Genomic DNA, 26,882 nt, shown 5'->3' with positions numbered 1-26,882 from the left:
AAGAGTCAAGTCAATCTCCGGGATCTCGTCGGGATCAAGTTTCACGGCTTCTTCCTCGGACTGCTTCTCGCGGGCCGCGAACGTATCAATGACATCTTGAGGGATATCACGACCACCAGCCTTTAGAGCCTCAAGGCATCTCTTAGTTCCAAACGCCTGGCTCTGAAGCAACCGCGCTGTGTCGAAAGGACCGCGGCGAGTCCACCATTCGCACAGGTTTCCGAAGTGCCTGTTGGATTTCGTAATCATTTCGGTCTCAACCCTCATCCTCTCCTTCGTAACCTCATAGACACGCGAATCCCTAAGCCGACCCGTCAAAGGAGGTACTTACCAGTTTCAAGTTTGTGCTTCTGTTATCTTGGACCCCGAAGCGAGTGATTACGTAGGTCCACAGGAATTTGCGGATCTGGAGGTCTGTTATCTGGCTGAGTGCTTATGCTTTGACCCATTTGGAGAAGTAGTCAGTGACTACCAGAAGGAAGACCTTCTTCCCCGGCGCCATAGGGAATTTCCCTACTATGTCCATGCCCCACTTTCTGAAGGGCCATGGTGAGCTTATGGACTTGAGGTTCTCCGAGGGAAGCTTAGAAACTGGAGCGTGCCTCTGACACTGGTCGCAGTGTTTGGCTTGTCTTTCGGCGTCGGCGGCCATCGTGGGCCAATAGTAACCCGCGCTTCTGGCTCTGAGCATCAGGCTTCTACTGCTAGAGTGGGATCCACAATCTCTTTCATGTAGTTCTACAAGGATTCTAGCGGCTTCTAGAGGTGTGACACACCTCAGGTACGGGCCTGAGAAGGATCTACTGTATAGCTTCTCCTGGGAGATACAATACCTTGCGGCTTGCTTCTTAACATTTCTGGCCTCGTTGCGATCTTCCGGGAGAACATCGTTCTCTAGATACCGGATTAGGGGGTTCATCCAGGTTTCGCCTTCGTTGACAGTGATACCACTCAAATTACCCTAAGGAGTGAATTACTCTCTCAAATAAGAGGTTCAGTTGCAGTACTTAGGGATCGAATCCACAAGGAGCTAGGGAACCTATTAAATCTAGTCAAGTTATTAATTCTAAGTGTTTGTTGTTTATGGTTTAAATGTAAATAGCAATCCCAATTGAGCAAGTATATTGCTCGACTAACAAGATGATTGGGGGTGTAACTTATTTGGAAGATATTAGATGCAGGGTTTCTATTCAGGTGTTGGAGATTATAATCCTATAGATGTCTAACAGTTGCATGCATGATATATTAGAGCTCAACTCCTTAATTACAGTGCTCAGCGATAGCAATGTTTCACTGGTTAACTAACTAGATCTTGGATCTCAGCTGTCGTGTTTTGATCACCAAAAAGTGTCGATCGATGGTCCTATATGGATATCGATCGATACACCTTTCGCAAATATCGATCGATTGTCCGAAGGCAATATCGATCGATGCTACTAGTTAAGCCCTAGGCACAGGTTGATAATGCTCACTAGTCTCCTAGATCAGCGGTTAGCATCTCTCTAGCAGTCCTTGCATGACAGATTAGATTAAGGACTGGATGATCAAGGATGCCTGACACATGCAAATTCCTTGGTTCGTGTTCTAGTTAGCAAGGCTAAAACAAGCATTAAGAACAATCAATCAATGAATATCACAACTTAGCAAATCTATAGTTGGGGCTAATCCCTCTAACCTATTTGAACCCTGAATCTAACAAGTGAACTACTCAGACATAGCTAAGCAATTCATGACACAAAATGTAGATAAAAACTGCATAGAATAGAATAGATGAATCAATGGAGTTCCAATCACAAATCTCTCTATGATTTTCTCTCCTAAAACTGTCTGCTGAAAATAAGAATACAATGGTGGCCAAAAAGCTCCCTTGCCTCCTAACACTTAGGCAAGTATATAACTATTAGGTTAAAAACTCGTTAGGGGTAATCTTGTATTTTGGGGAAGCCTTGGGTTTAAAGTCGGCTGGAATCGATCGATCATAATCTTCAATCGTCGAGGCCTCTCTTCTGTATCGATCGACGACACTGGATGTGCATCGATCGATTGCTTCTTCTTCGTATCGACCTCTAATGGTCAGCTCGGATGAAATCTCTTTTAAGCTCCTAAATGCTCCATAATCATCACTTTATTCCAAGATACTCCTGAACCTGAAAACATACCTAATAGGATAGAATATATAATATATAGATAGTAAAACACTTATATACCATGGATGAATATGGGTCAATTTCATGGTATATCAGACAGCGGAGACCTCCTCTGACGGGGGTTCCTGCAGGGTGGCTGGCCATTGAAGCACAAGCAAGGGTATGCTCATCTGGCTGTTTGTTTCGAGGGCGGACCCCAGAATAGCCAGGGCATCGGCTTGCGAGTTTTGCTCCCGGGGGATTTGAGTGATCTTGCAACTCCTGAACTTCTTGATTAGTCGCTGGGCGACCGCCAGATACTGGATCATGCAGTCGTCTTTTGCTTGGTACTCTCCCTGCACCTGGTTGATTATTAGCTGGGAGTCACCGAAGACCTGGATGTTTTCTGCCCCCATTTGATGGGCGAGAGTTAGTCCTGCGATTACGGCCTCATACTCGCTTTCGTTGTTGGTTGCTTTGAAGTTGCATCTCATGGCCCTTGAGGCCGTGTTCTCTGTCGGCGAGGTAAGCACTATTCCCACTCCAGCTCCTCTAACGTTGCTGAATCCATCAACGTGCAGGATCCATTCTCCCTCTTCCTTAACTTCGCTTCGGAGGCGTACTTCTTGCTCCAAAGCTGGGAGCAGGGCAGGGGAGAATTCAGTCACGAAGGCTGCTAGGGCTTGTGACTTTATAGCTGTAGCAGGTCGAAAGATTACGTCGTAATCCCCTAGTTCCACAGCCCATTTAGCTAGGCGTCCGGAGACTTTGGGTTTGTGGAGAACCAACTTTACAGGGAAGGAGGTGACGACCACGATTGGGTGAGCCTGGAAGTAGGGTCGTAGCTTGCAAGTGGTGACTATCAGGGCTAAGGCCAGCTTCTCTAGATGGCTATAGCTGGTTTCCGCATCCAGGAGAGCCTTACTTACGTAGTAGATTGGTAACTGCTTGCTTCCCTCCTCGCGTACTAGGACGGCACATACAGCATGTTCCGAGACTGCTAGATATAGCAGCAGGACCTCACCGAGTAGTGGCTTGGATAGGAGAGGAGGAGTGGTGAGATACTCCTTTAGCTCATGAAGAGCGGATTTGCACTCTTCTGTCCACTGGAAGTCCTTTGGATTTTTGAGGGTTCCAAAGAAGGCATGAGATTTGTCGGAGAGTCTGGAGATGAATCTGCTCAAGGCCGCCATTCTTCATGTTAGCTTTTGGACTTCTTTGACGTTATTCGGGGAAGGGATTGAATGAATGGCCCTAATTTGCTCTGGGTTGGCTTCGATACCCCGGTGGGTTACAATATACCCAAGGAACTTGCCAGAACTGACCCCGAATGAGCATTTAGCTGGGTTGAGCTTCACGTTATACTTCTGGAGGGTCGAGAAGGCTTGCTGCAGATGAGATATGTGGTCCTCAGCCTCTAGGGACTTGACCAGCATGTCGTCGATGTAGACCTCCATGGTTCGCCCTATCTGGTCCGCAAACATCATGTTCACCAGTCGCTGGTAGGTTGATCCTGCGTTCTTTAGGCCGAAGGGCATAACCTTGTAGCAGTAGATCCCTCTAAACGTCATGAAGGATGTTTTCTCTTGGTCTTCCAGATGCATAAGTATTTGATTGTAGCCGGAGAACGCGTCCATGAAGCTCATCAGCTGATGCCCCGCGGTGGCATCGACAAGCGGAAAGGAGTCCTTTGGACAGGACTTGTTGAGGTCCATGAAGTCTATGCAAACTCTCTACTTCTCTTTCTTTTTCATGACTACGATGACGTTGGCTAGCCATTCCGGATATTGCACCTCATGAACCCCGCGTCGAGCAGGATTCTGACTTCTTCGTTGATGATCGTGTCCCTTTCGGAGGCAAACTTCCTTCTCTTTTGTCTGACGGGTTTATGTAGGTGATCCACCTGCAACTTATGCATGATTATCTCCGGGTTAATCCCAGGCATATCTGCGTGGGACCAAGCGAAGCAGTCAGAGTTGGACCTGAGGAAGTCTATTAATCTCCTCCTCAATCCTTCGGTCAGCTTGGAGTCGATCTTAAGATGTCGGGTCTGATCTCCTTCGGTTAATGGCATGGCTTCCGTTTCCTTTACCTTCGGTTCCTCGGTGTGATGAGCCGGAGGTTTACTCTGTAATTGCTATAAGACCTTGGTCTTTCCCTTCAGAGTACTCTGGTAGCAGGAGCAGCAATACTCTTGATCTCCTCTGATCGCCTTTATGCCCCAGGGTGTAGGGAATTTCACCATCTGGTGAAGAGTCGAAGGGACGGCCCCCATGCCGTGAATCCAAGGTCATCCTAGGATCATATTGTAGGATGAATCGCAGTCAACGACAAGGAACTTGGTTGACATATTGATCCCTTCAGCGTATACCGGGAGGGTCACCTCTCCGGCGGTCTGCTTGACTTCTCCGCTGAACCCTATAAGTGGGATTATTCTCCGAGTTAGGGCACTTTTCTCCAGCCCCAGATCCTTGTATGCGGCCTGGAAGATGATATTGCCGAAGCTTCCGTTATCTACCTATATCCTTTTCACCAGGCAGTTCGCTACAGTGAGCGATATGACCAGGGCGTCGTGATGTGGGGTGAGAACATTCTCCTGCTCCTTGGCCGTGAAATTTATTTTGTTCGTACCTAGGAGCAGGCGTTTTGGCATGGCTGCCTCTAGGGCGTGCTTGGCGTTCCAGGTGCTTTTCTTTGCGGCTGTGTGGCTTATGCCGCTGATCTCCGAACCGCCTGATATGACATGAATCAATCGGTCCTGTCGAGGTGGCGAGACGGGAGCAGCTTCAGTGGGCTTTCATGTTTTCTCCTTGCTTAGATGGCTCTTGGCCTCCTCGGAAAGGAACTCCCTGAGGTGTCCTTTCTTAAGAAACTCGTTGACCTCAATCTTCAGTGTGACGCAGTCCTCCGTTTTATGACTGTGGTCTCGATGGATGTCGTACCAGAAACCAGGCTTCCGGAAAGAGTCGGATGCCTTCATCTTCTGAGGCCACTTGACCTGTTGGCCCATCTGCCTCAGAACATTGATCAGCTCCGGCCTTGAGACGGAGAGGTGAGAGATGTCTGGCCATGTGGACACTGCCATCCCTTCTGCCTTCTCGATCGGCCGGTTCTGGTATCTGCCCCGGTTTCGATTTCCGGAGTCCCTGGCTGGTCTTTGAGAGGTTTTTTTGTCTTGCTCGGTTCGGTCTGGTCTAATCATCTTGGGATCTTGCTTTTGTTGCGCCTTAGTGCGGCTGGCGACATCTTCTTCCCATTTGACATGAGCCCAGGCTTGAGATAGGACGTCTTCCATGGTTTTGCACTTGTATTTGGTAACTCCTTATAGAGATCCCCGTCGGGGAGTAGGCCTCTTTTAAAGGCAGAGATAGCAGTGGGGATGCTGCATTCGGGAATAGCCACCTTCTCTTGATTGAAGCGGGCTATATAGCCTCGTAAGGGTTCCGCTCGGTGCTGGAGGATTTCGTATAGACCATCAGAGGTTTTCTCCAGGTCCCTGATGCTGGCGAATTGTTCCACGAACTTATCGCTGAGAATCACGAAGGAGGCTATGGACCTTGAGGGTAGGTTGATGTACCATTACAGAGCGGGTCCGGTCAGGTTTGAGCCGAATCCTTTGCACATGGTAGCTTCACGCCACTCCTTTGGGAGTGCTACGGCGAGCATCCTTTGTCTGTATTGGGCGACGTGGTCGTCTGGATCAGTGGTGCCGTCATACACCTTTATGCTGGGGAAGGAGAACTTCATGGGCATCTCGATCGAGGTGATTCATCCATGAAAGGAGTACCGGCATAAGAGTCGGGGTTGCTCTTCCGGATAGGGGGAGCTACTCCTGGGAGACTCTCTACCATGGATTGCATGGCATCGAGCCTCTTGGAGAACATCTGCTCCAGGTAAGCGACCATAGGAGACTCCGCTTTCGCTGCTCTGTCAGGTGCTTCCTTATCGGGTTACGAATCAGATTCGATGTCTTCCACGTCGTAGGTCTGAGCATCCTTTGCCTTCTCGTGCGTTGATGCGTCTCCTCCCGACGCCGTAGGTGGGAGATTCACACCCGTTCCGGAGTTGGGTGTCTCCAGAGTCTGCATGGGGCAGACCTGAGCCCGGAATCGACGCTTCTTGTTACTCGCCGTGTTGAGGGCTTGGTTCTCGTCACGGAGGTTAAGATTCTCTGATTCAAGCTGGCTGAGCTTCTCGGCGCTCTGCTCCAGTTGCTTGGAGTGTTCATTGAGCTTCTCCTTCAGGCTCTTGAATTCCGAGGAGAGCTCGGGATTAGCCTCCTCCCGAGTTTTATGCAACTTGGTAACTTGACTTCGCAGACCATCGATTTGCCTCTGGAGTTTGGCTTCTCTTTGGGTAGCTTCGGGTAGCTCGTCCACCGCCATTATCACGTAGTTTAGATTACTCTCCTCATTCTAGCGCCAAACTGTTAGGGGATTTTTGTGTAGGATCTTTGTGAGTACCACAGAACGATGAACAAGGCTTAGTATTTGTATTGATTTCGTATGAGTTTGAGAGAAATAGATTTGAAGAGATGTCTTATTAGATAGAACAAGCCGAAACTACAATGATTGGTGTATAAACCCTAGTTCTAGCCGCCTAGCTCTAATCCCTAAGGCTTGAAGTGTCGATCCCTTGCTTAAGGGTTTAGGTTCCCTTTATATAGTCTTCTTAAGGCGGGCCTTAGTCGGTTGAAGTAGGTTAAACTCCTCCATATTCGGAAATATGGAAGGTTCTTCTTATCGGAAGTTTTCCTTTTCGTGGGGGAAGGGGGCGGTCCCAAAGATCGGACCCAGAGTACTTCGTAGCAGGGAACCGGGGTGCCTCCTAGCGGGGACCCAGAGGCCGGTATCCTGCATGGGGTCTGGAGAAATTCAATACCTTAGTATTTTTCCCCAACAGTACTCACGAAGATCCTACACAAAAATCCCCTAACAGTTTGGTGCTAGAAGGAGGGGAGCAATCCAAACTACGTGATAATGGCGGTGGATGAGCATAACGAGCAACCCGAAGCTACTCCAAGAGAAGCAGAGCTCCAAAGGCAACTCGACGGCATACAAAGCCAAGTAACCGAGCTGAACAGAGCTCGAGTAGAAGTTGCGGAGAACCCCGAGCTCTCCTCAGAAGTCCAGAGTTTGAAGGAAAAGCTCGACGAACACTCCAAGCAACTAGAGCAGAGCGCCGAGAAGCTCAAGCAACTTTGTTGGGGTCAAAAACGGTTACAACGAAGTTAACATTCAAAACGTCCGAAGAAGAAAACGAGAGCTTTCTTCGACAAATACTTTTTTGAAATAGATTCTTTCTTACGAAAAGCTTTGCGGAGGAAACACGAGACATCGGACAAGAGCTCGAAAAAGGTCGCTACATAGCGACCGAGCTCAAGCCGAGGCTCGGTCGCTACGTAGCGACCGAGTGTTCGTTCCGCTCGGTCGCTACGTAGCCACCAAGCTTTCGTTCCGCTTGGTCGCTACGTAGCGACCGAGCGTCCGTTCCGCTCAGTCGCTACGTAGCGACCGAGCTCTTCCGAAACGTCGATACGACAATTAGTCCATACATTCTCATCTACCCTTCGATTCTATCTCCTGAAGACCGTAGTGAACCCATTTCATGTTTCCCGCCGTTCTAAGTCATCGATCAAACTTTACGGTAAAACCCGCAAAAAGTTCATTCTTTTATCGAAAGAAGCCGTAATAAACACTTCGAGTCAGAAGACGGCCCAAAGGGACCTAAGACATGACTCGAGGCCCAACTTACGATTTCTTAACCAACAGCCCGTAAGCCGCATGACGGTTTACGCTTGGTTCGCAAGGAAAGATAAATGTCAAGTTTCCGCGGATAAATACGAAATTTTGAAGATAATTACGAAGATCAGAAAAAATGGAATATCTCCATTTTTATGTTATGACGGCTTAAGGGCAGAAGAGGAAAAGTGTAAACCGACCTAGGAGCCAGTATATAAGGAGTCCTAGGCGAGAAGCATGGGAGAGGACTTTTCTCAGAGCAAACTTAGCACTTAGCGCAATTAGGCAACTTTCTGTTTTTGTTATTCGAGCTGCGACTCAATTAGGTTTAGCCGTCTTAGGGTTGTTAGAATTAGGAATCCCGCCGACAGCTCTCGAGCCCAGGCTTATACCTAGTTGTAAACGCTCATACGCAAATTAAGAATAAGAATTCTCTTTTCTCTCTTTTTACGATTTCATATAATTTATCGTTGTTATCTCGTGTTCTAATTACTTAGCGTGTGGTATTAACAGATATCTGGGACCTCTGGGAAACTAGGGTTCTCCTACTTTCCTAATTTAAATGGAAATCGACCGTGCGAATTTCGGTTCCCACAAACTTAAATCGGAGAATCTAACCCTCCGAGACGAGAACCAAGCCCTCAATATGGAAAGTAACAAGAAGCGTCGATTTTGGGCTGAGATCCGACCCATGCCGACTCTGGAGACACCTAACTTTGGGACAGGCACAACTCTCCCGCCTACGACGTCGCAAGGAGACGCAGCAACGCGCGAAAAGACTAACGGTGCTCAGACCTATGACGCAGAAGACAATGAATCTGACCCGGAACCCGACAAGAAAGCACCCGAGGAAGCAGAAAAAACGGAGTCTCCCATGGTTGCTTACCTAGAGCAGATGTTCTCCAAGAGGCTCGACGCCATGCAGTCCATGGTTGAAAGGCTCCCAGGGGTAGCTACCCCCATCCGGAAGAGCAACCCCGACTCTTACGCCGACACTCCTTTCACGGATGAGATCACCCTGATCGAGATGCTCAGGAAGTTCTCCTTCCCCAACATAAATGCGTATGACGGCATCAGCGATCCGGACGATCATCTCGCCCAATACAGACAAAGGATGCTCGCTATAGCACTCCCAAAGGAGTCGCGTGAAGCTACCATGTGCAAAGGGTTCGGCTCAACCCTGACCGGACCCACTTTGCAATGGTACATCAACCTACCCTCCAGGTCCATAGCCTCCTACGCTATTCTCAGCGACATGTTCGTAGAACAATTCGCCAGCAGCAGGGACCTGGAGAAAACCTCTGATGGTCTCTACGAAATCCTTCATCATCGGGCGGAACCCCTGCAAGGCTACATAGCCCGCTTCAACCAAGAGAAGGTGGCCATTCCCGAATGCAGCATCCCCACTGCTATCTCTGCCTTCAAGAGAGGTTTGCTCCCCGACGGTGACCTCTATAAGGAGCTGACCAAATATCAGTGCAAGACCATGGAAGACGTCCTGTCCCGAGCCTGGGCACAGGTAAAATGGGAGGAAGATGTCGCCAGTCGCGCTAAGGCGCAGCTAAAGCAAGACCCCAAGCTGGTCATATCGGACCAAATCGAGCGAGACGAGAAACCCTCTCCAAGACCAGCCAGGGACTCTGGGAACAGAAACCAGGGCAAGTACCAGAACCGGCCGATCGAGAAGGCAGAAGGGATGGCAGTGTCCACATGGCCAGAAATCTCTCACCTCTCCGTCTCAATGCCAGAGCTGATCAATGTTCTGAGGCAGATGGGACAACAGGTCAAGTGGCCTCATAAGATGAAAGCACCCGATTCTTTACGGAACCCTGGTCTCCGGTGCGACTTCCACCATGACCACGGCCACAAAATGGAGGACTGCGTCCCATCGAAAATCAAGGTCAACGAATTGCTTATGAAAGGATACCTCAGGGAGTTCCTTTCCGAAAAGGCCAAGAGCCACCTAAGCAAGGAGACAATGGGAAGGCCCACTGAAGTTGCTTCCGTCTCGCCACCTAGACAGGACCGAGTGATCCATGTCATATCAGGTGGTTAGGAAATCAGTGGTAAAAGCCACACAGCCGCGAAGAAGAGCACTTGGAACGCCAAGCACGGACTAGAGGCCGCCAAGCCAAAACGCGTGCTCCTAGGTACAGACGAAATAAGCTTCACGGCCAAGGAGCAGGAAAGGGTTCTCACCTCACATCACGACGCCCTGGTCATATCGCTCACTGTAGCGAATTTCCTAGTGAAAAGGATACTGCTAGATAATGGAAGCCCCGGCAACATCATCTTCCAGGCCGCATACAAGGATTTGGAGATGGAGGAAAGCGCTCTAACTCGGAGGATAACCCCACTCATAGGGTTCAGCGGAGAAGTCAAGCAGACCGCCGGAGAGGCGACCCTTCCGGTATACGCTGAAGGGATCAACATGTCTACCAAGTTCCTTGTCATTCACTGTGATTCATCCTACAACATGATCCTGGGACGGCCCTGGATTCACGGCATGGGAGCCGTCCCCTCGACTCTTCACCAGATGGTAAAATTCCCTACACCCTGGGGCATAAAGGCGATCAGAGGAGATCAAGAGCATTCTTGCTCCTGCTACCAGACTACTTTGAAGGGAAAGACCAAGGCCTTATAGCAATTATAGAGCGAACCTCTGGCTCATCACACCAAGGAACCGGAGGTCGAAGAAATAAACGATGTGCCATTGATCGAAGGGGACCAGACCCGACACCTCAAGATCGGAGGAGATTAATAGACTTCCTCAGGTCTAACTCCGTCTGCTTCGCTTGGTCCCGCGCAGACATGCTTGGGATCGATCCGGAGATTATCATGCACAAGCTGCAGGTGGATCCCCTACATCAACCCGTCAGACAAAAGAAGAGAAAATTTTCCCCCGAAAGGGACGCAATCATCAACGATGAAGTCAAAAGCCTGCTCGGCATGGGGTTCATACGCGAGGTACCGTACCCAGGATGGCTAGCCAACGTGGTCATAGTCAAAAAGAAGAACGGGAAGTGGAGAGTCTGCATAGACTTCACAGACCTCAACAAGTCCTGCCCAAAGGACCCCTTCCCTCTGCCTCACATCGACAAGCTGGTCGATGCCACAGTCGGGCATCAGCTGATGAGTTTCATGGATGCGTTCTTCGGCTATAATCAAATACTCATGCGTCCGGAAGACCAGGAGAAGACGTCCTTCATGACATCCAAAGGGATCTATTGCTTCAAAGTTATGCCCTTTGGCCTAAAGAACGCGGGATCAACCTACCAACGGCTGGTGAACATGATATTTGCAGACCAGATATGGTGAACCATGGAGGTCTACATCGATGACATGCTGGTCAAATCCCTAGAGGCCGAAGACCACATATCTCACCTGCAGCAAGCCTTCTCCACTCTCCGGAAGTACAACATGAAGCACAACCCAGCTAAATGCTCATTTGGGGTCAGTTCCGGCAAGTTTCTCGGGTACATTGTAACCCGCCGATGCATCGAAGCCAACCTAGAGCAAATCAGGGCCATTCATCGATCCCTTCCCCGAAGAACGTTAAGGAGGTTCAAAAGCTAAAAGGAAGAATGGCAGCCCTGGGCAGGTTCATCTCCAGACTCTCCGACAAATCTCACGCCTTCTTTGGAACCCTCAAAAACCCAATGGATTTTCGGTGGACGGAAGAATGCGAGTCCGCTCTGCATGAGGTAAAGCCATATCACACCACTCCTCCTCTCCTATCCAAGCCACTGCTCGGTGAGTTCCTGCTGCTATATCTAGCAGTTTTGGAGAACGCCGCAAGCGCCGTCCTAATATGCGAGGAAGGAAGCAAGGAGCTATCAATCTACTACGTAAGTAAGGCTCTCCTGGATGCAGAAACCCGCTACAGCCATCTAGAGAAGCTGGCCTTAACCCTGATAGTGGCCGTCCGCAAGTTGCAGCCCTACTTTCAGGCTCACCCAATCGAGGTCGTCACCTCCTTCCCCATAAAACTGGTCCTCCACAAGCCTGAAGTCTCCGGACGCCTAGCGAAATGGGCTGTGGAACTAGGGGAATATGATGTGATTTTCCACCAGGCACAGCTATAAAGTTACAGGTCCTGGCAGACTTTGTGGCCGAATTCTCCCCTGCCTTGCTCCCAGCTCTGGAGCAAGAAGTACGCCTCCGAAGCGAAGCAAAGGAAGAAGGAGAATGGGTCCTGCATGTCGATGGATACAGCAACATCAGAGGAGCTGGGGTAGGAATAGTGCTTACCCCGCCGACAGGGAACACGGTCTCAAGGGCCGTGAGGTGCAACTTCAAAGCAACCAACAACGAAAGCGAGTACGAGGCCTTAATCGCAGGGCTAACACTGGCCCATCAAATGGGAGCAGAAAACATCCAGGTCTTCGGTGACTCCCAGCTAATAATCAACCAAGTGCAGAGAGAACACCAAGCAAAGGATGATAGCATGATTCAGTATCTGGCGATCGCCCAGCGACTCATCAAGAAATTCAAGAGTTGCAAGCTCACTCAAATTCCTTCAAGAGTTGCAAGCTCACTCAAATCCCCAGGGAGCAGAACTCGCAAGGCGATGCCCTGGCTAATCTGGGGTCCGCCCTCGAAACTAACAGCCAGATGAGCATCCCATTGCTCGTGCTTCAATGGCCAGCCACCCTGGAGGAACCCCAATCTGAAACAGTCTCCGCTATCGAAGAGGGCGAAACCTGGATGACCCCCCTAATATGGTACCTAGAGAATGACATTCTCCCGGAAGATCGCAAGGAGACCAGAAAAATCAAGAAGCAAGCCACAAGATATTGTATCTCCGAGGAGAAGCTTTACCAGAGATCCTTCTCAGGCCTGTACTTGAGATGCGTCACACCTCGAGAAGCCGCTAGAATCCTTGTAGAATTACATGAAGGAGATTGTGGATCCCACTCTAGCGGCAAGAGCCTGGTGCTCAGAGCCAGAAGGGCAGGCTACTATTGGCCCACGATGGCCGCAGACGCCAACCGGCAAGCCAAACACTGCGACCAGTGTCAAAGGCACGCTCCGGCTTCTAAACTCCCTCCAGAAAACCTCAAATCCATAAGCTCAATGTGGCCCTTCAGAAAATGGGGCATGGACATAGTGGGGAAATTTTCTAAGGCGCCGAGGCAGAAGGTCTTCCTTCTGGTTGTCACTGACTACTTCTCCAAATGGGTGCAGAAGCACTCAGCCGGATAACAGATCTCCAGATCCACAAATTCATGTGGACCAACGTAATCACACTCTTCAGGGTCCCCCATGAGATCGTCACCGCCAATGGACCCCAGTTCATGGGCCACAACTTCAAGGAATTCTGCAAGGACTCGGGCATAAAGCTTACCTTCGCCACACCCCGACACCCCCAGTCTAACGGACAAGCGGAATCCACGAACAATACCGTGGTCAGCATGCTTAAGAATTGACTGGAGGGTTCCCATGGGAAGTGGGCGGAAGAACTGCACGGAGTCCTCTGGGCCTACCGGACCACTCCTAAGACCGCGACGCAGGAAACTCCTTACTCGCTAGTCTATGGCTCTGAGGCCATAATGCCTACGGAGATGCACGTAAGAACAACGGCCTCAGGGTCCACCTCTCAAGAAGAGAACGATGAACTGATGACGCTGAGCCTCGACCTACTCGACGAAAAGAGAGAGGCCGCGCGGCCAAGAAACTGGTCCTACCAGCAAGACGTCGCCAGGACGTACAACAAGAAAGTCAGAACCATGACCTTCCAGCAAGGGGATTGGGTTTTACGACGAGCAGAAAAAACAACAGGGAAACTCACCCCCGGGTGGGAAGGACCCTATAAAGTAATTGAGGTGTGGAGAGCAGGCGCCTACAGGCTGCAAGATAGCAAAGGTAAAATACATCCCAACTGCTGGAACGCCCTGCACCTCAAAGCCTATCATTTTTAATATGGTCTCTGGACCATGATTTCTATTATCTTACTATATAATATTTAAGCATTCTGATTTCCTACTCCTATGTATGCTAAACGTCTCCAGACAAAGCTTGTAATAAAATAGTTCTGACTATAATGGCAGTAGGAAAATCACAATACTTAAAGGGGCATACGAGCTGGATCATGTCTCTAGAGACCTCCGATCCTGGCCAACCCTCATCAAAAAGTGGTACGTCCACAGTGGCACGTCCACAGAAAATCAAAATGGGTATGAGACATAAAGCAGAAATGGGTATGCGCAAGCCTGAGTATGATGTCAAAACTACCTAAAACCCCTGTGCAGCTTAAGGCGCGTCGCGGTCCCTAGAGTACCATTGTGAAAAGTACATGTATTAAAACGCTATGTGCTACACAATACAGGGAACGCGTGGTATAATTATTGCAAAAGTACTATGAAACACAAGGAGCAATTAAAACTCTGCTTCTCCAGACGTGGAAAGCAGCAAAGCTTGGAACTTGGGTCATAACACCCACACCAGCACCCTCTAAACCTGTCAGTGACTTCCTGCAGAAGTAGAATACAACATAGGAACTCGATAGTGGCCAGCTTCCGAGTGGCAGAATGCAAAATCCAAACAGGTACCGGTAGTAGTCTTGCCTAGGAAGGCGGAGTACGGTCCCTGCGAAAAGAAATATTTTGGGTTCCCAAGGAACTTTGGGCCCATATGCAAGCCTCCGATCTAAAGAGGAAACCCACGGTTCCCCATACGATTTTGGGTCCTGTGTATAAAATCTGAGGAAGAACCTCTGGGTTCCCATATAGCCTCCGGGTTCCAATCAAGGATCTCAGGATTTAAGCAAGAACTTCCGGGTTCCTATACGACCTCAGAGTTTCAAATACGATCCTAGAAAGAGGATAGAACCCCTGTGTAGCCTAAGGGCGCATCGGGGTCATTATATCTCTAAGAACCTCTGGGTTCCCATGTGACCTCAGGGTCCAAATACAAACACCAGGATCCCGATACGATCTCAAAATCTAAGGGAAAATCCTAGGTTCTCACACGACCTCAGGGTCCAGTCACGATCTCAGGAACCTCCGGGTTCTAAGTACGGTCTCCGGATCTAATGAAGAATCTATGGGTTCTCATAATGCCTCCGGGCTCCAGTCATGATCCCAGGATCTAAAGGAGAACCTTCGGGTTCCCCCGCCACCTCCGGGTCCCCCCGCCACCTCCGGGTACTTACGCGACCTCCGGGATACAAAAACAATCTCCAGACTCCAAGAGTCCATATTCTAAAAACCTGAAACCTCCGGGTTCAGAGCCCATCTCTCAGATCCTAGCTGTAACCCCCGGGTTCCTAGGCTACCTTTTGATCCCTGCGTAATCTCCAAGTCGGGGACAACCCCAACATCCATAGATGACCTCTGAAATTTCATGACGTATCCCAAGAAAAGCGGTTCACTCCTAGGAACCAGTTATCTAGCCTACAGAGGGGATAAAGGAGCTATCATATACTATGAGTCTCACCCTAACCGAGAAACAGGCGGGGAAGATCCTCTTAAAAATTCGAAGTACTACCATCAGAGCATTCAAAGCAATAGGAAAGAATGCATAAAAAGAGTGCATAAAAAGAGAGTTATGAAGAGCTGATTATTCCAAAAACCAAAGGGGGCTGCAAAGAGCCATTATTCAAAACAAGGAGATTCAACAAAAGCCAGAGTTTCAGAAACAAAAATCATTCAGAAAGAAGGATCCTCCGAGAATCGCGATCCCACAACGGATCTCGGGGTGGCAACCCGGGAGAAATTCCCCGACTGCTGGTCGTTCCCCCGGGACAGGAACAGATGTCGATGATACTCTTCTTTAGGATCCCAATGTTCCACTCGCTTCTCCAGCCATTCCTTCATGAGCTCCCATCTGGCCGACGCCTTCATTTGCTGAATCAACAGATCCCGGCGAGCCATCATGTTCTGCACCTGACTACGAAGGAAGAACACCTCGCCAATTAACCTCCGATGAGCATCCACCAGTGGGTCGTGATTAGGCACGGCTTCAGCACCTGTTGACGAGGTGGAAGATAAGCCAATAACCAATGAAGCAGCTCTTGCCGATCTTGGCGGAGGGGTATAGAGAGGACGCCTCTTCCGAGTTTTAGCCTCCTGGTGCTCATCATAGATGGCCGACACTGGGAGCCTAACCACGTTCCCTGGAAAAAGCAACGTTGGGTATAAGAAAACGGAATCCTATCAGGTGAAAACTAAGAGGGGAAGGCTTACCCCAAACGCGGCTATGACGCAAGGCCTCCTTGCTCACCAGAAAAGTTACCCATCGAAATCGCCGAGGAACTCCCATTATAAGCTTCGCTACCGCTTCTCCAGCAAAGGAAACCGGGCGAGACACGTCTGATAGCAAGAACCAAGCGTAAATAAAAAACGAAACCCAAAAGGAATGGCAAAACTCAAGGATCGAACAAGCAGAAGAACTTACCAACAGTACGCCCGGACGTGGGATAACCAACAGGTTCCTGGATCTTCACGAATACATACTGATTGCTCCAGCCATCCCCGAAGGGATAGTTTCCCCTAATACCCCTTGAAGGTTCCTCGACTAAAGGAGTCCCATCGCGGGATCGGAGATGATAGAACCCTGCTTTCTTCATCAGAGGGACAAAGTAGTACGAGTATAAAACCTTGTGTACCCCGACGGAAAACCCATGAAGTTCCACGAGTACTTGGATAGCCATTAAAGTTCTCCAAGTGAGGGGAGTAAGTTGAGAAGGACAGAAACCGAAGAAAGAGGATACTTCGCCTATAAGGGAAGGGATAATGCCCCGGAAGCCTGCATCCAGATATGCTTCATAGATAGCTATCTCACTTGCTCCTCCATCTGGGGCACGCTCGAACTCAGACGGGCTCCTCATCCCCACTGAAGGATGAATTGCATATTTCCTCCGCATATTTCCTCTGCATATTAGCAAGATCTCCTTCTCAGATCTCGGAACGGGGACAATCATCAAAGAAACAGGAACGGCGCCGTCTCAGGGGTGCCATCGGGACCGCCTCACTGTCAGCCTCCGGAACCCCTCCCCAAGAAGGGATGGGAGATGAGAAAGGATCGGTGAAAAGATGACGTGGCTTTGGACGGCCACCCACGAGTGAGGACGGAAATGCAAGCAGTTCAGGATTCATCTTTATCAACCGGATGTCAGCGCTGGAATTGGGTTGAGGCCGATTAGAGGATCTCTCGAGCCCTTATATACATCCGGATCGCCCATCCGCGAAGAGCCAGAAAAGGAAATATGGATGTTTCCAAATATCTGAGAGAATCCCCGGCATAAATGACAAGCATTAAAAAAGGAAACTTGGTCCTTGCGAAATAAAGGGAAATCCTCCTTGAAAAAGGAAGTTTCACAAAAAAACATATATCCAAGAGAAGAATCGACTCAAGTATCGCTCGAAGTATCCGGACCTGCCCCTACGCATCGCGCTCAAATACGCAGGCATCTTCTTCGGAAATCACCAGAGCTCCAGGCTCCGCCGTCTCCAAGACACCGTCAGAAGCCCCGAGCTTCTCCATCTTCGACAAGACATCAGCGGTTCAAGAAAGATAGTGCCAGACCCGGTCTGTTATCAGGGAACCGGTCCTCCCACGGGGTCAGAATGTGGCTCTGGCCTGAGAGGAACCCGGGATAGCAGGATTACTGGAGCGATGTCCTGCCTAGGGAAAGCCTGCAGAGGATGAACAACTCCGGTTGACTTGAGTGCACAGGTTATTCCCCGAGTCCGATGACGAAATCGAGCAATAAGGGGCAAACTGTTGGGGAAAAATACTCAGGTATTGAATTCCTCCCGACCCTAGGAAGGACACCGGACTTTGGGTCCCCGCTAGGAGACACCCCGGGTCCCCGCTAGGAAGTACTTCGGGTCTGGTCCCAGCGACCACCCCCTTCCTCCGGGAAAAAGGAAAACTTCTGATAGAGTGAACCTTCCATATTTCGGAATATGGAAGAGTTTAACATACTCCAACCGACTAAAGGCTGACCTAAAACAACTATATAAGGGGAGCCTAAACCTTAAAGCAAGAGATCAACACGAGGAGACTTAGAGATTAGAGCTAGGCGGCTAGAACTAAGGTTTATACACCAATCTATTGTAGTTCCAACTCTTTGATCTAATAAAACGTCTCTTTCCACCTTATTACTTGTAAACTCATACGAAATCAAAGCCTTGCCCATCGTTCTGTAGTACTCACAAAGATCCTACACAAAAATCCCCTCACAGGAACCAAAGATAGAATCATGGCATTGATGTTGTGTGGCATGAACCCGTAGATGAAGAAAGATTGTACAGCAGTGACAAAATCCTTCGCCAAAACTGACCAGGCGGCTTTATAGAATTCCATGAGGTACCCATCCGGACCAGGAGCCTTATTAGCTGGCATAGAGAACAGCACCTCCTTGATTTCTTCAGCTTGCACCGGAGCCTGAAGAACAGCAGCATCTGCATCCAAGCATCGATAATCAATTATTTCCCTAAGTTCTTCCTGAGGTAATCTCACTTCTGCTTGCTGAATACCGTTCAAAAAAACTTCAAAATGATCTACTGCTGCACACTTAATATCAGAGGGACTCTTGAGTATTCTGACATCTCCCGTGACAATGCGCCTAATGGTGTTCCTGACATGCCGACTTTGAGTGACTTTGTGGAAAAAACGAGAGTTTCTATCGCCAAGCCCTAACCACTGAACTCTAGATTTCTGATAGAAAAACAGTTCCTCAATGCCTGATATATGGTGTCAATGCTCCCAAGCATCCGACACAGCCTCAAAGGTGGACGTTTGCGGGTTTTGCATAGCCTCTGTTTGCCTAGTGCATAACTCCTCATAGGCCTGTCTGACCCGACCATGAAGATCTCCATGCAGATCACGGTTCAGACTCCTCATCTCAACTTTTAGAGCCTTCAACTTCTCCTGGAATTTTCCTAGGGCAGAGCGAGAATGGAACAGCAGTGGTGTCTCATTCCAGACCCCAATTTTGTAATTATTTAAAATCTATGCTATTAAAATAAAAGTCATATGACTTATTTCAGGTGTGATTTTTTTAGTTGGACCATTCCTTATAAAATTACTTAAATAATTTTTTTTTGTATAAATATTTGAATTATTCTATAACAAATAAATCAAATAGATATTCCCCTATTCTCCTTGAAATTATCTAAATAAAATCTTTTCATATGTTTTTATTTACAATATTAATATATATTTCAATTTTCATTCAAATAAACCATTTGAAATATTTAATAATTTCGTATTTGTTTAAAATATAAATGCATATTTTATTTTCACTTATACAAAACTTTTAAATATTAAATTTCATATTTATTTAATATAAACAAATATTTCATGTTTCACTAAAACAAATCTTTTAAATATCTCATCAATACTATTAAAACAAAAGAACTTTTTTATCTACTTATAAATACTCTAGGTTGGACCATTACATTAATTAAATTTTCCATTATTTCTCTTCCAGCTAACTTAGTTCTTATTAAATATATACTATATCTAACATATTATTTTAATATTTTCAAAATAAGATTTCTAAAAGATTCTTAAGTATCTTTTTCTAAGATCACACTTAATAATATCATTTAATAGTTTATATTTAAATGTAAAAATATATTTATTTTTTGTATTTACTTTTAAATAATAAAATTCGTAATAAATATTAAATATTACAATTCATTTTTATTTATAGAATAAGAAATAAAAATTCTATAAAATTTATGTATACATAATTGATATTCATAATTAAATTGGTAGACCAATTAAATATAAATTTAATTAATCCATTTATTAAATATTTTATAAATTTTAAAATTCAAAATAATTACATATACATAATAACTTATATTATTGAATTTTAAAAACTACTTCAACTTATTAAAATAAATATTAATGCCAGATATTTAAACTAATAAAATTTTTTATATTATAATATACATATTCAAATTAGAATATTAACATATTAAAATATATTTGAATTTGTTAAATATACAATACTAAATTTAGTTGGTATTAATATCAATACTATTACAACAGAATCATTTTAAAAATTTACCTTAAAAGGTTGTTGGACTTATTCATTATTAACTTCACACTAGATCTCGATCCGCGTAACTGCATGGGTTTTTGTTTTCATTTATTTTTATAAAAATATTTTGTCAATTCTAAATTGGTATATATATAATATATATGTGTTTATCAATTTTTAAAACATAATTACTTTACTCTATATTTTTTTCATTGAATAGATTGTTTCAAACTTTCACATGTATTTGTATCTTCTTCTATATATATATTTTTGGATTATTATTTCATTATTAAAATCGTAACTATATATATAAAGATTAGTAAATTATTGTTTTATTGTCATATTCAAAGATATTGTAACATTTCACAAATTTATAAAAAATTTAAAAAATTAAACTTTTCGCTTCATAGATTTATATTATCGAGTAAATAATTAAACATTTAGTTTTTGTTTAATTTTAAAAATAAACTATATAGTTTAAAATTTGTTTTCATTAGTTTAAATTAGTAAAGATTAATCATTGTCAGATAATATGATTTTTGTTATTTTAAAAAAATCTTTATAATTTTAAAAGTTAACATCGACAAATATTTAAATATTTAGCATATAGAGATATAATATTACAATATTAAATTATATTTATTTAATTTATACTATCTAAAAATCTAATGGATCATCTATTGTTTAAATCATATTATTTATAACCCAATAAAAATTTCTGGTAGACCTAAAATTTAAATGATAAGATTAGATATTAAATATAACATGACTTTCTAGGAATATGTCCATTTTAAAAAAAAAATCACACATGAACCAAAGTTGTGACTTCTGTTTTAATATATAAGATGTTTTATTTCATATTTACCAAAAAATATAGCCAAGTTTGTATATAAATAAAATTATAGAAATTAACATACATTCCTTAAAAAAATCCGTGGACATTCTAAATAGTTGTGAAATTTCATGGATTTAGCTTTTTATAAAAAAAATAATTTAGGTAGCTAAATTCAAATTCGCAAGGGAAATTGCCACAAATACCATATTTATAATACCATTTTTCATGTTTACACTAATCACTTTTACCCTCACTTTTAATGAAGGGTAAAAGACACTTATACTTGTAGGGTTAATTAATCTAGACTTAAGGTTTAGAGTTGAGGGGTGGTGTAGGGTTTTTGGAATGTGAAATTTATGATTCTAATAAATATATAAATAAATACTTAAGAATATATAAAAAAATTTAAAAATATATATATATAATTTTTTTGAAAAAATAGTTTCAAACATAATTTTTGATTGTCAAAAAGAAATTTTGAAAAAAATTCAAAAAATAATTCAAAAAAAAAAAATTATAAAAAAGTTTGAATTTGAAAAAGTATAATTCGAAAACATTAAAAAAAAAATAATTTATTTAAATAATAATTTATTATATATATAGATAACAAGGGTATAAGAATCTTTTGGCACTTAGTGAAGAAGGTATTTTTGAAGATGTCATTTTAGTGGTGGTAATGATGAAAAATGGTACCATGAAAGTGGTAAACATAAAATTTCCCCGATTCGCAAAGGCGTGAAAAGAAATTTCTTAATTGATATGTATAATCATATATTATATCATATAACCATGAATGGACCAATCGTTCTTTTTTTTTCTTAATTTGAGTTTATCATGTATGGTATAAACACACAATAATTACGCCACACATGAACATGAGAAACCTTCTAAACAAAAAGACACATGAACGTGAGAGATTTTTTTTAAAACGTGAGAGATTTTTTTTAAAACGTAAGAGAATTATGAGATATGTTTTTTGTATTATGAACAGATTGGTTATTTTCTATAACTATATTAGGTCACACACATTCATTATTGAATGAAAATATTATAACAATTCTAACCTCATGTCTTAAAATCCTATGCCTTATATACACCCGTAAAATATTAAATTTATATACATATATATTTATAAGTTTATAGAATATGAAATTATTAGAATTTTGATTAGTATATTTTAGGTCACATGATTATATTTTAATAGTATAGATTAAAAAATCACAAATCAAATAGTATCATTTTTTTCTTAGAAAATATCATCAGATTTATATTGGTTTTAATCGGGTTAACCATTATCGGATAGCAGATTAATGATGGGCTTTTGAGTTTTTACCAAATTTTATAAGATTTTTTACGTATCACGTTTAACTAAATCCGAACCAAACTATATATAGATCACCGAATTTACCGGTTGGCCACGGGTTTGGGTCATGTACAAAAACACTGATAAAAATTATTAACAAGCCTACGTATCTATTTTAAGTAAATCTTATGTCTCACCAACTTAACAAATGTAACTCTTATAAAATATACACAAAATATAAAGATGATGTTGTAAAATAAAAATGTACAAAAAAATCTCAAAAAAATTAATTGATAAATTATATAATTTTAAACAAAAAATTCATTTTTCTTCTTTGATATAATACAACTTTGTAACTTATTAATGCATATCAAAACCGTAACATTAATTTATGTCTAACAATGTTATTATCGGAAGAAAATCCGCGTTTTCGAAGCGCAGATCAAAATCTAGTAATTACTTAATGAATTTGTTTCCTCGTTATTGGGACATTTGGTCTGTTGTTTCTATGCATTGGCATATTAATACAGAGTATTCAGTTGTAAACTGTAAAGTTTAAGATCTTCAATTAAGCATAAAAACATGATTATTTTTTGCATTTTAGTTTTAAGAAAAAAACTGAACATTAGGAATGATGATTATTATAGATGAAACCAGAAATAGATATAACATTTGTCCTCTGGTTTCAATAACTCAGCAATCTAATGAAATGAGCTGTGATAAAAAAGATTTATAATTCATCATGTAGCTTGAGGCCACTATATACAACATCCTCACAACTCTTAACAAAGGGAAAAATCTTGCCCGAGTTTTTTCCCCAGTCAGCGTCACATCCATGAGACGGGGGAGTCAGGTAACAAGGCTCCATCGACGTGGACCGAACACACGGTGGATCAGGAGTTTTGTTACCCCTTGGCGTATGAAGCAACCATGGCTTTAATCCTCCAATACTATAAGAAACATATCCGAATGTAGACCATGCACTTGTGACAATGTTATCGGTTAAGCTCAGAAGATACATCTCCGCAAGCGCCTTTTGGTCGTGAAGCTTCTTGTCTGTTTGCTGAACCCTTTCTCCACTTGGCTGACTAACTTCAATAATCTCTCCTGTCGAACTTGGTCTCTCCCAAAACATGTTCTTTAAGTTGTCAGAGTACTCTGGATACAGAGATGTGACAAGAACAGCTTTAACCTTCGGGGTATAGGTCATGTTGGCTTGTGTTTCCTCTTGTGCGGCCAATTCAGGCAACAGTTTTGCTCTTTGTGTACAACTTACGATCTGGTCCATGACGTGTTGGAAATATCCAGCGTCTTTTCTGAAAACCCGTATTTGAATCCCGAGTGTCTCGTCTGCTCTTGCTAAGTGAGCATGGTAGTGCCTAGTGATCATACCCCAAACTTGATTGGTCGGGTGAAAAAGATAACGCGCCAAGTGGTGAAACACGGTATCCTTCTGCGGGAACAGCTTCATCAGTTCGGGTTGGAACGTTGGATTAAACCATAGAGATGGAACGAAGTAGACATTGGCTTGAATAATCAACCAAGGGACTTTGTTGATCAAACTTTGATCTTTTTTGCAAAAGAACATCTTATCTTCATCCCTTGAGTCATGGAGGTTATGAAGATATAGATGATGCGGGATCGAAGTCGAGTTGATGGTATGATTTTTCACCATTGTTCCATAGCAACGAGGGTATTCCTTGTTGTAGCTATAAGCATAAGTATAATTCATCAGGGGAAAGTCAAGAGGAAGCAACCATGAAGTACCTGGAAACGGCTCGCATAAGATATCATTAACGTCTTTGCGGTTGTCAACAAGAATGATTCTCTCTGTCAAGAGAGCGTAAAGGAACACAGAAGCAAGAGTTAGCATTCGGTTTCCAAGCCCGTAACCCGCGACCCACACAATGTATCTGCATTCACCAACAGATTTGCTTGCATAATTCTCATCGCGAACAAGATTTTCTGTGGCTTTCTTGTAAGCGTTTGTGTCTGGACCGCAACGTTTGTGTAGCCTCTCATAGCTTCTAAGCTTAGAGACTAGATATTCAGAAGCCTTGTATGGGGAAGGCTGGCGATACAAGAAAGATTTATGATACCTACTCAAGCAAGAACCTTCATCAAAATCAGCGGTTAAAAGGCCACCTAACAATTTATCTCTCGGTGTTTCCTTTGAATCTATGACAAGAAAATTAAAACGTAAAAGTCAAAATGAGGATTCATCGAGTTAAATGTAAAACACAGAAGCTGTATGAGTTATTTTTACCGCTGGTTGTATCATCAAGAAAATAGTTCTTGAAGTTGTTGTTTGAGGATGATAATAACATTGTAGACCAAATTAGTACACAACTAAAGAGGACTGTTATCAGAATCTTCATCTTCAAACCCAAAGCCATGAAGACTTTGCCAGAGATCTGAAATTTGTGATACATGTTGACCTTTGTTTGATCGCTTGTGATGAGGAGATTATACAAAATGAGTTATATGGCTAGCGTCATTACAACTCTTACTGGTGATTTGAAGTTGAAGAAACTTCGTATTTGTTTATTTATAAGTAACACTTAATATTCTAATGGCGTGGTTGTCAAGTCGTGACTATCAACGAAGTCCGGAACATGACTCCACTCTTTGTTTAATGCAAATAATGTCTGGAACTCAATTATTTTGTTGTGTTAGTCTGTATGATTTTCCATGTAACGTGTGTCTAATCTTAAAAAAAAAACTGAAATAGAATCAATGGAAGTTGTACCAATGAAACGTATCATTTTCAAAATTAAGTATTGAACTAGTGAATCATTTGGAGGAAAAGGGGAGGAATGTGATATTTCACTTGTCATGCAAACTATAAAGTTATTCTGATAATTTATGATAGGTTTTAGTATGCAGTTTTCAATTTTAATTAGTTTTTAGCATGTGCCCTTTTAGCTTAGGGATCATATATTTTTGAAATGGATAAAGCGATAGAAAAAATAGATACAAAATCAAAATTCTAAAATCTAAACTTTGATATATCAAAATTTTTGTAAGAGAGAAGTAAACAGATGAAACAAATCGAAGTATCGAACCACTATACAAGCAACTCTTGTAACCATCTTGGAGAGTTTGTTGCATCATATGGACATTTCACAGTTAAACTCTCTCCTTTAATTATCTGTGACAGGGACTATGTTTCATTTTTGCACTAGTTGGGTGGAGTAATCAATTTTAAACTTTAGTAGTTAGTCAGAAATATATTAATTAACATAAAATCAGTTATATGGTGAGCCCTATTATACGAGACCATCTCTTTTATCATATTCCTTGCTCGTTTGCAATCTGATCAGTAGGTGTACTAGTAGGGCTGGGTAAAAAAAATATAGATCCAACAATCCAAAAAAATATAGATCCAACAATCATGAAAACTAATGCAAGCATCTATAATCCTTCATGAAACACACAACATCTTACGTAGGACTAACAATTGGTAGTTAGATGTTGTGTGTTTCATGAAGTTGCCATCTGCACTGGATGAGGTTTTTGTTGTGTGTGAGACTATCTCAATGGAGAATTGTGTTATTGTTATAAATCATTAAGTGGATGACCCATAACTAAGACCAGAAGATAAGGCCCAGCCGGCCAGGAGGTTTAGAGTCGGTCAGATTGGCCCAATTTCCTTTTCCATGTTTTAGTAGTTTTCCTAATTATATATGGATTAGGTTTTTGTACTCTTTTCATATTTCTATGTTTTGTAATCCCTATATAAAGGGACCTTCTGATTTATTAATAATACACACAATTTCCCCATACTTTTACAACACGTTATCAGCACGATTGTTCTCTGCAATCTAAAGCTAAAAGTCCGACCAGTAAAACCCTAAAAACCTAAACCGGCGACGATCTAAGGCGTTCCACGTCTCGTCTCAACTCCGACGATCAGCTCCGCACCTAGACGTTCCCCGTTCACGTCCGACGTCCTCAACCAGCTCACATTCCCGAAGGACCAGCTCGTACACGCATGAAGCCGACGAACGACCCCGTTAGCAGTTGGCGCGCGATCCGACAGCAACCAACCCGCGTCCGTGCGTGTGCAGCTCGAGGTTCATCCGTTCATCTTTGGTGGTCCGTTTCAACCCTACAAAACAAAGGTATACCGATTAATCTGAGAACATAATGATCAAACCCTAAAACCCCTAATCCATTATTATGGAAATCCGATTGTTCATGATGAAACCTAAAAAGCTATACCTTAAAAAAACTGATCATCTTATAACCACTAGTTTGAAATCGATTCCTTAGAACATGTTGATTGTTTTATTGATTGTTCTGATCTGAATTTAAGAAACCCTAAATTCTGGACTCAAAACCCTAAACCTAAAATTTGAATCATGTTTTTAATTGTTCTTGTTTGTTTGAATGATTGATGATCTGAGGTTTTAGGATTGATAGATTGATTGAATAATCTAATCTCGAATTTAAAATCCTAAAGACCTTGAAACCTTGATTTCATATTGCTAAAACTGGCTGCTTATATTGTTTAAATTGAAACCCTAGACTTTATATATTGTTGCATAATAGAAACCGATTGTTAAGTTTGTTTGCATAACATATAAAGCTGAATGATATTATTAATTGCATTCTCGACCAGCATGATATATAGATTGCATAACTTGTATAGTTTGCATCATGATATTATATGGCCGTGTGGCCTAATCTTTTTGTTACATATAGAATCATAAACTAGGACTGTTCGCACCATGGTCAAATAGATTTTATATGGTCAATACTATTGATTGATTTATGGTCGTATAAGACTTGATTGTGGCCAACATTCTTGTTTGTCTTACGGTCGCATGATCACATTATGAAACCCTAAAATCTGATTGATAATGTGATTCAG

General features: G+C 43.3%; 2 protein-coding genes across 2 annotated transcripts; one reads left to right on the top strand and one right to left on the bottom strand.

Annotated features, from left to right (window-relative positions):
* Positions 1 to 8,513: 8,513 nt before the first annotated feature.
* Positions 8,514 to 10,511, top strand: LOC106448122. The gene is made up of 2 exons (XM_013890049.2): positions 8,514 to 9,872; positions 9,924 to 10,511. The coding sequence occupies exons 1-2, from the start codon at positions 8,514 to 8,516 to the stop codon at positions 10,509 to 10,511; spliced, it is 1,947 nt and encodes a 648-aa protein (XP_013745503.2).
* Positions 10,512 to 22,592: 12,081 nt separating this feature from the next.
* On the bottom strand, positions 22,593 to 24,545 carry LOC106449412 (probable fucosyltransferase 5). Its single transcript, XM_013891173.3, has 2 exons — positions 24,273 to 24,545; positions 22,593 to 24,184 (listed from the first exon to the last, which is right to left on the bottom strand). Exons 1-2 carry the CDS (start codon positions 24,436 to 24,438, stop codon positions 22,737 to 22,739), a joined length of 1,614 nt encoding a protein of 537 aa, XP_013746627.2. The 5' UTR covers positions 24,439 to 24,545; the 3' UTR covers positions 22,593 to 22,736.
* Positions 24,546 to 26,882: the final 2,337 nt, after the last annotated feature.

This window comes from Brassica napus, chromosome C7 (genome assembly GCF_020379485.1).
Source record: "Brassica napus cultivar Da-Ae chromosome C7, Da-Ae, whole genome shotgun sequence".
NCBI lineage: Eukaryota > Viridiplantae > Streptophyta > Magnoliopsida > Brassicales > Brassicaceae > Brassica > Brassica napus.
Note: the sequence above shows the minus strand (reverse complement) of the source record. Positions and strands in the feature narration are given on the sequence as shown.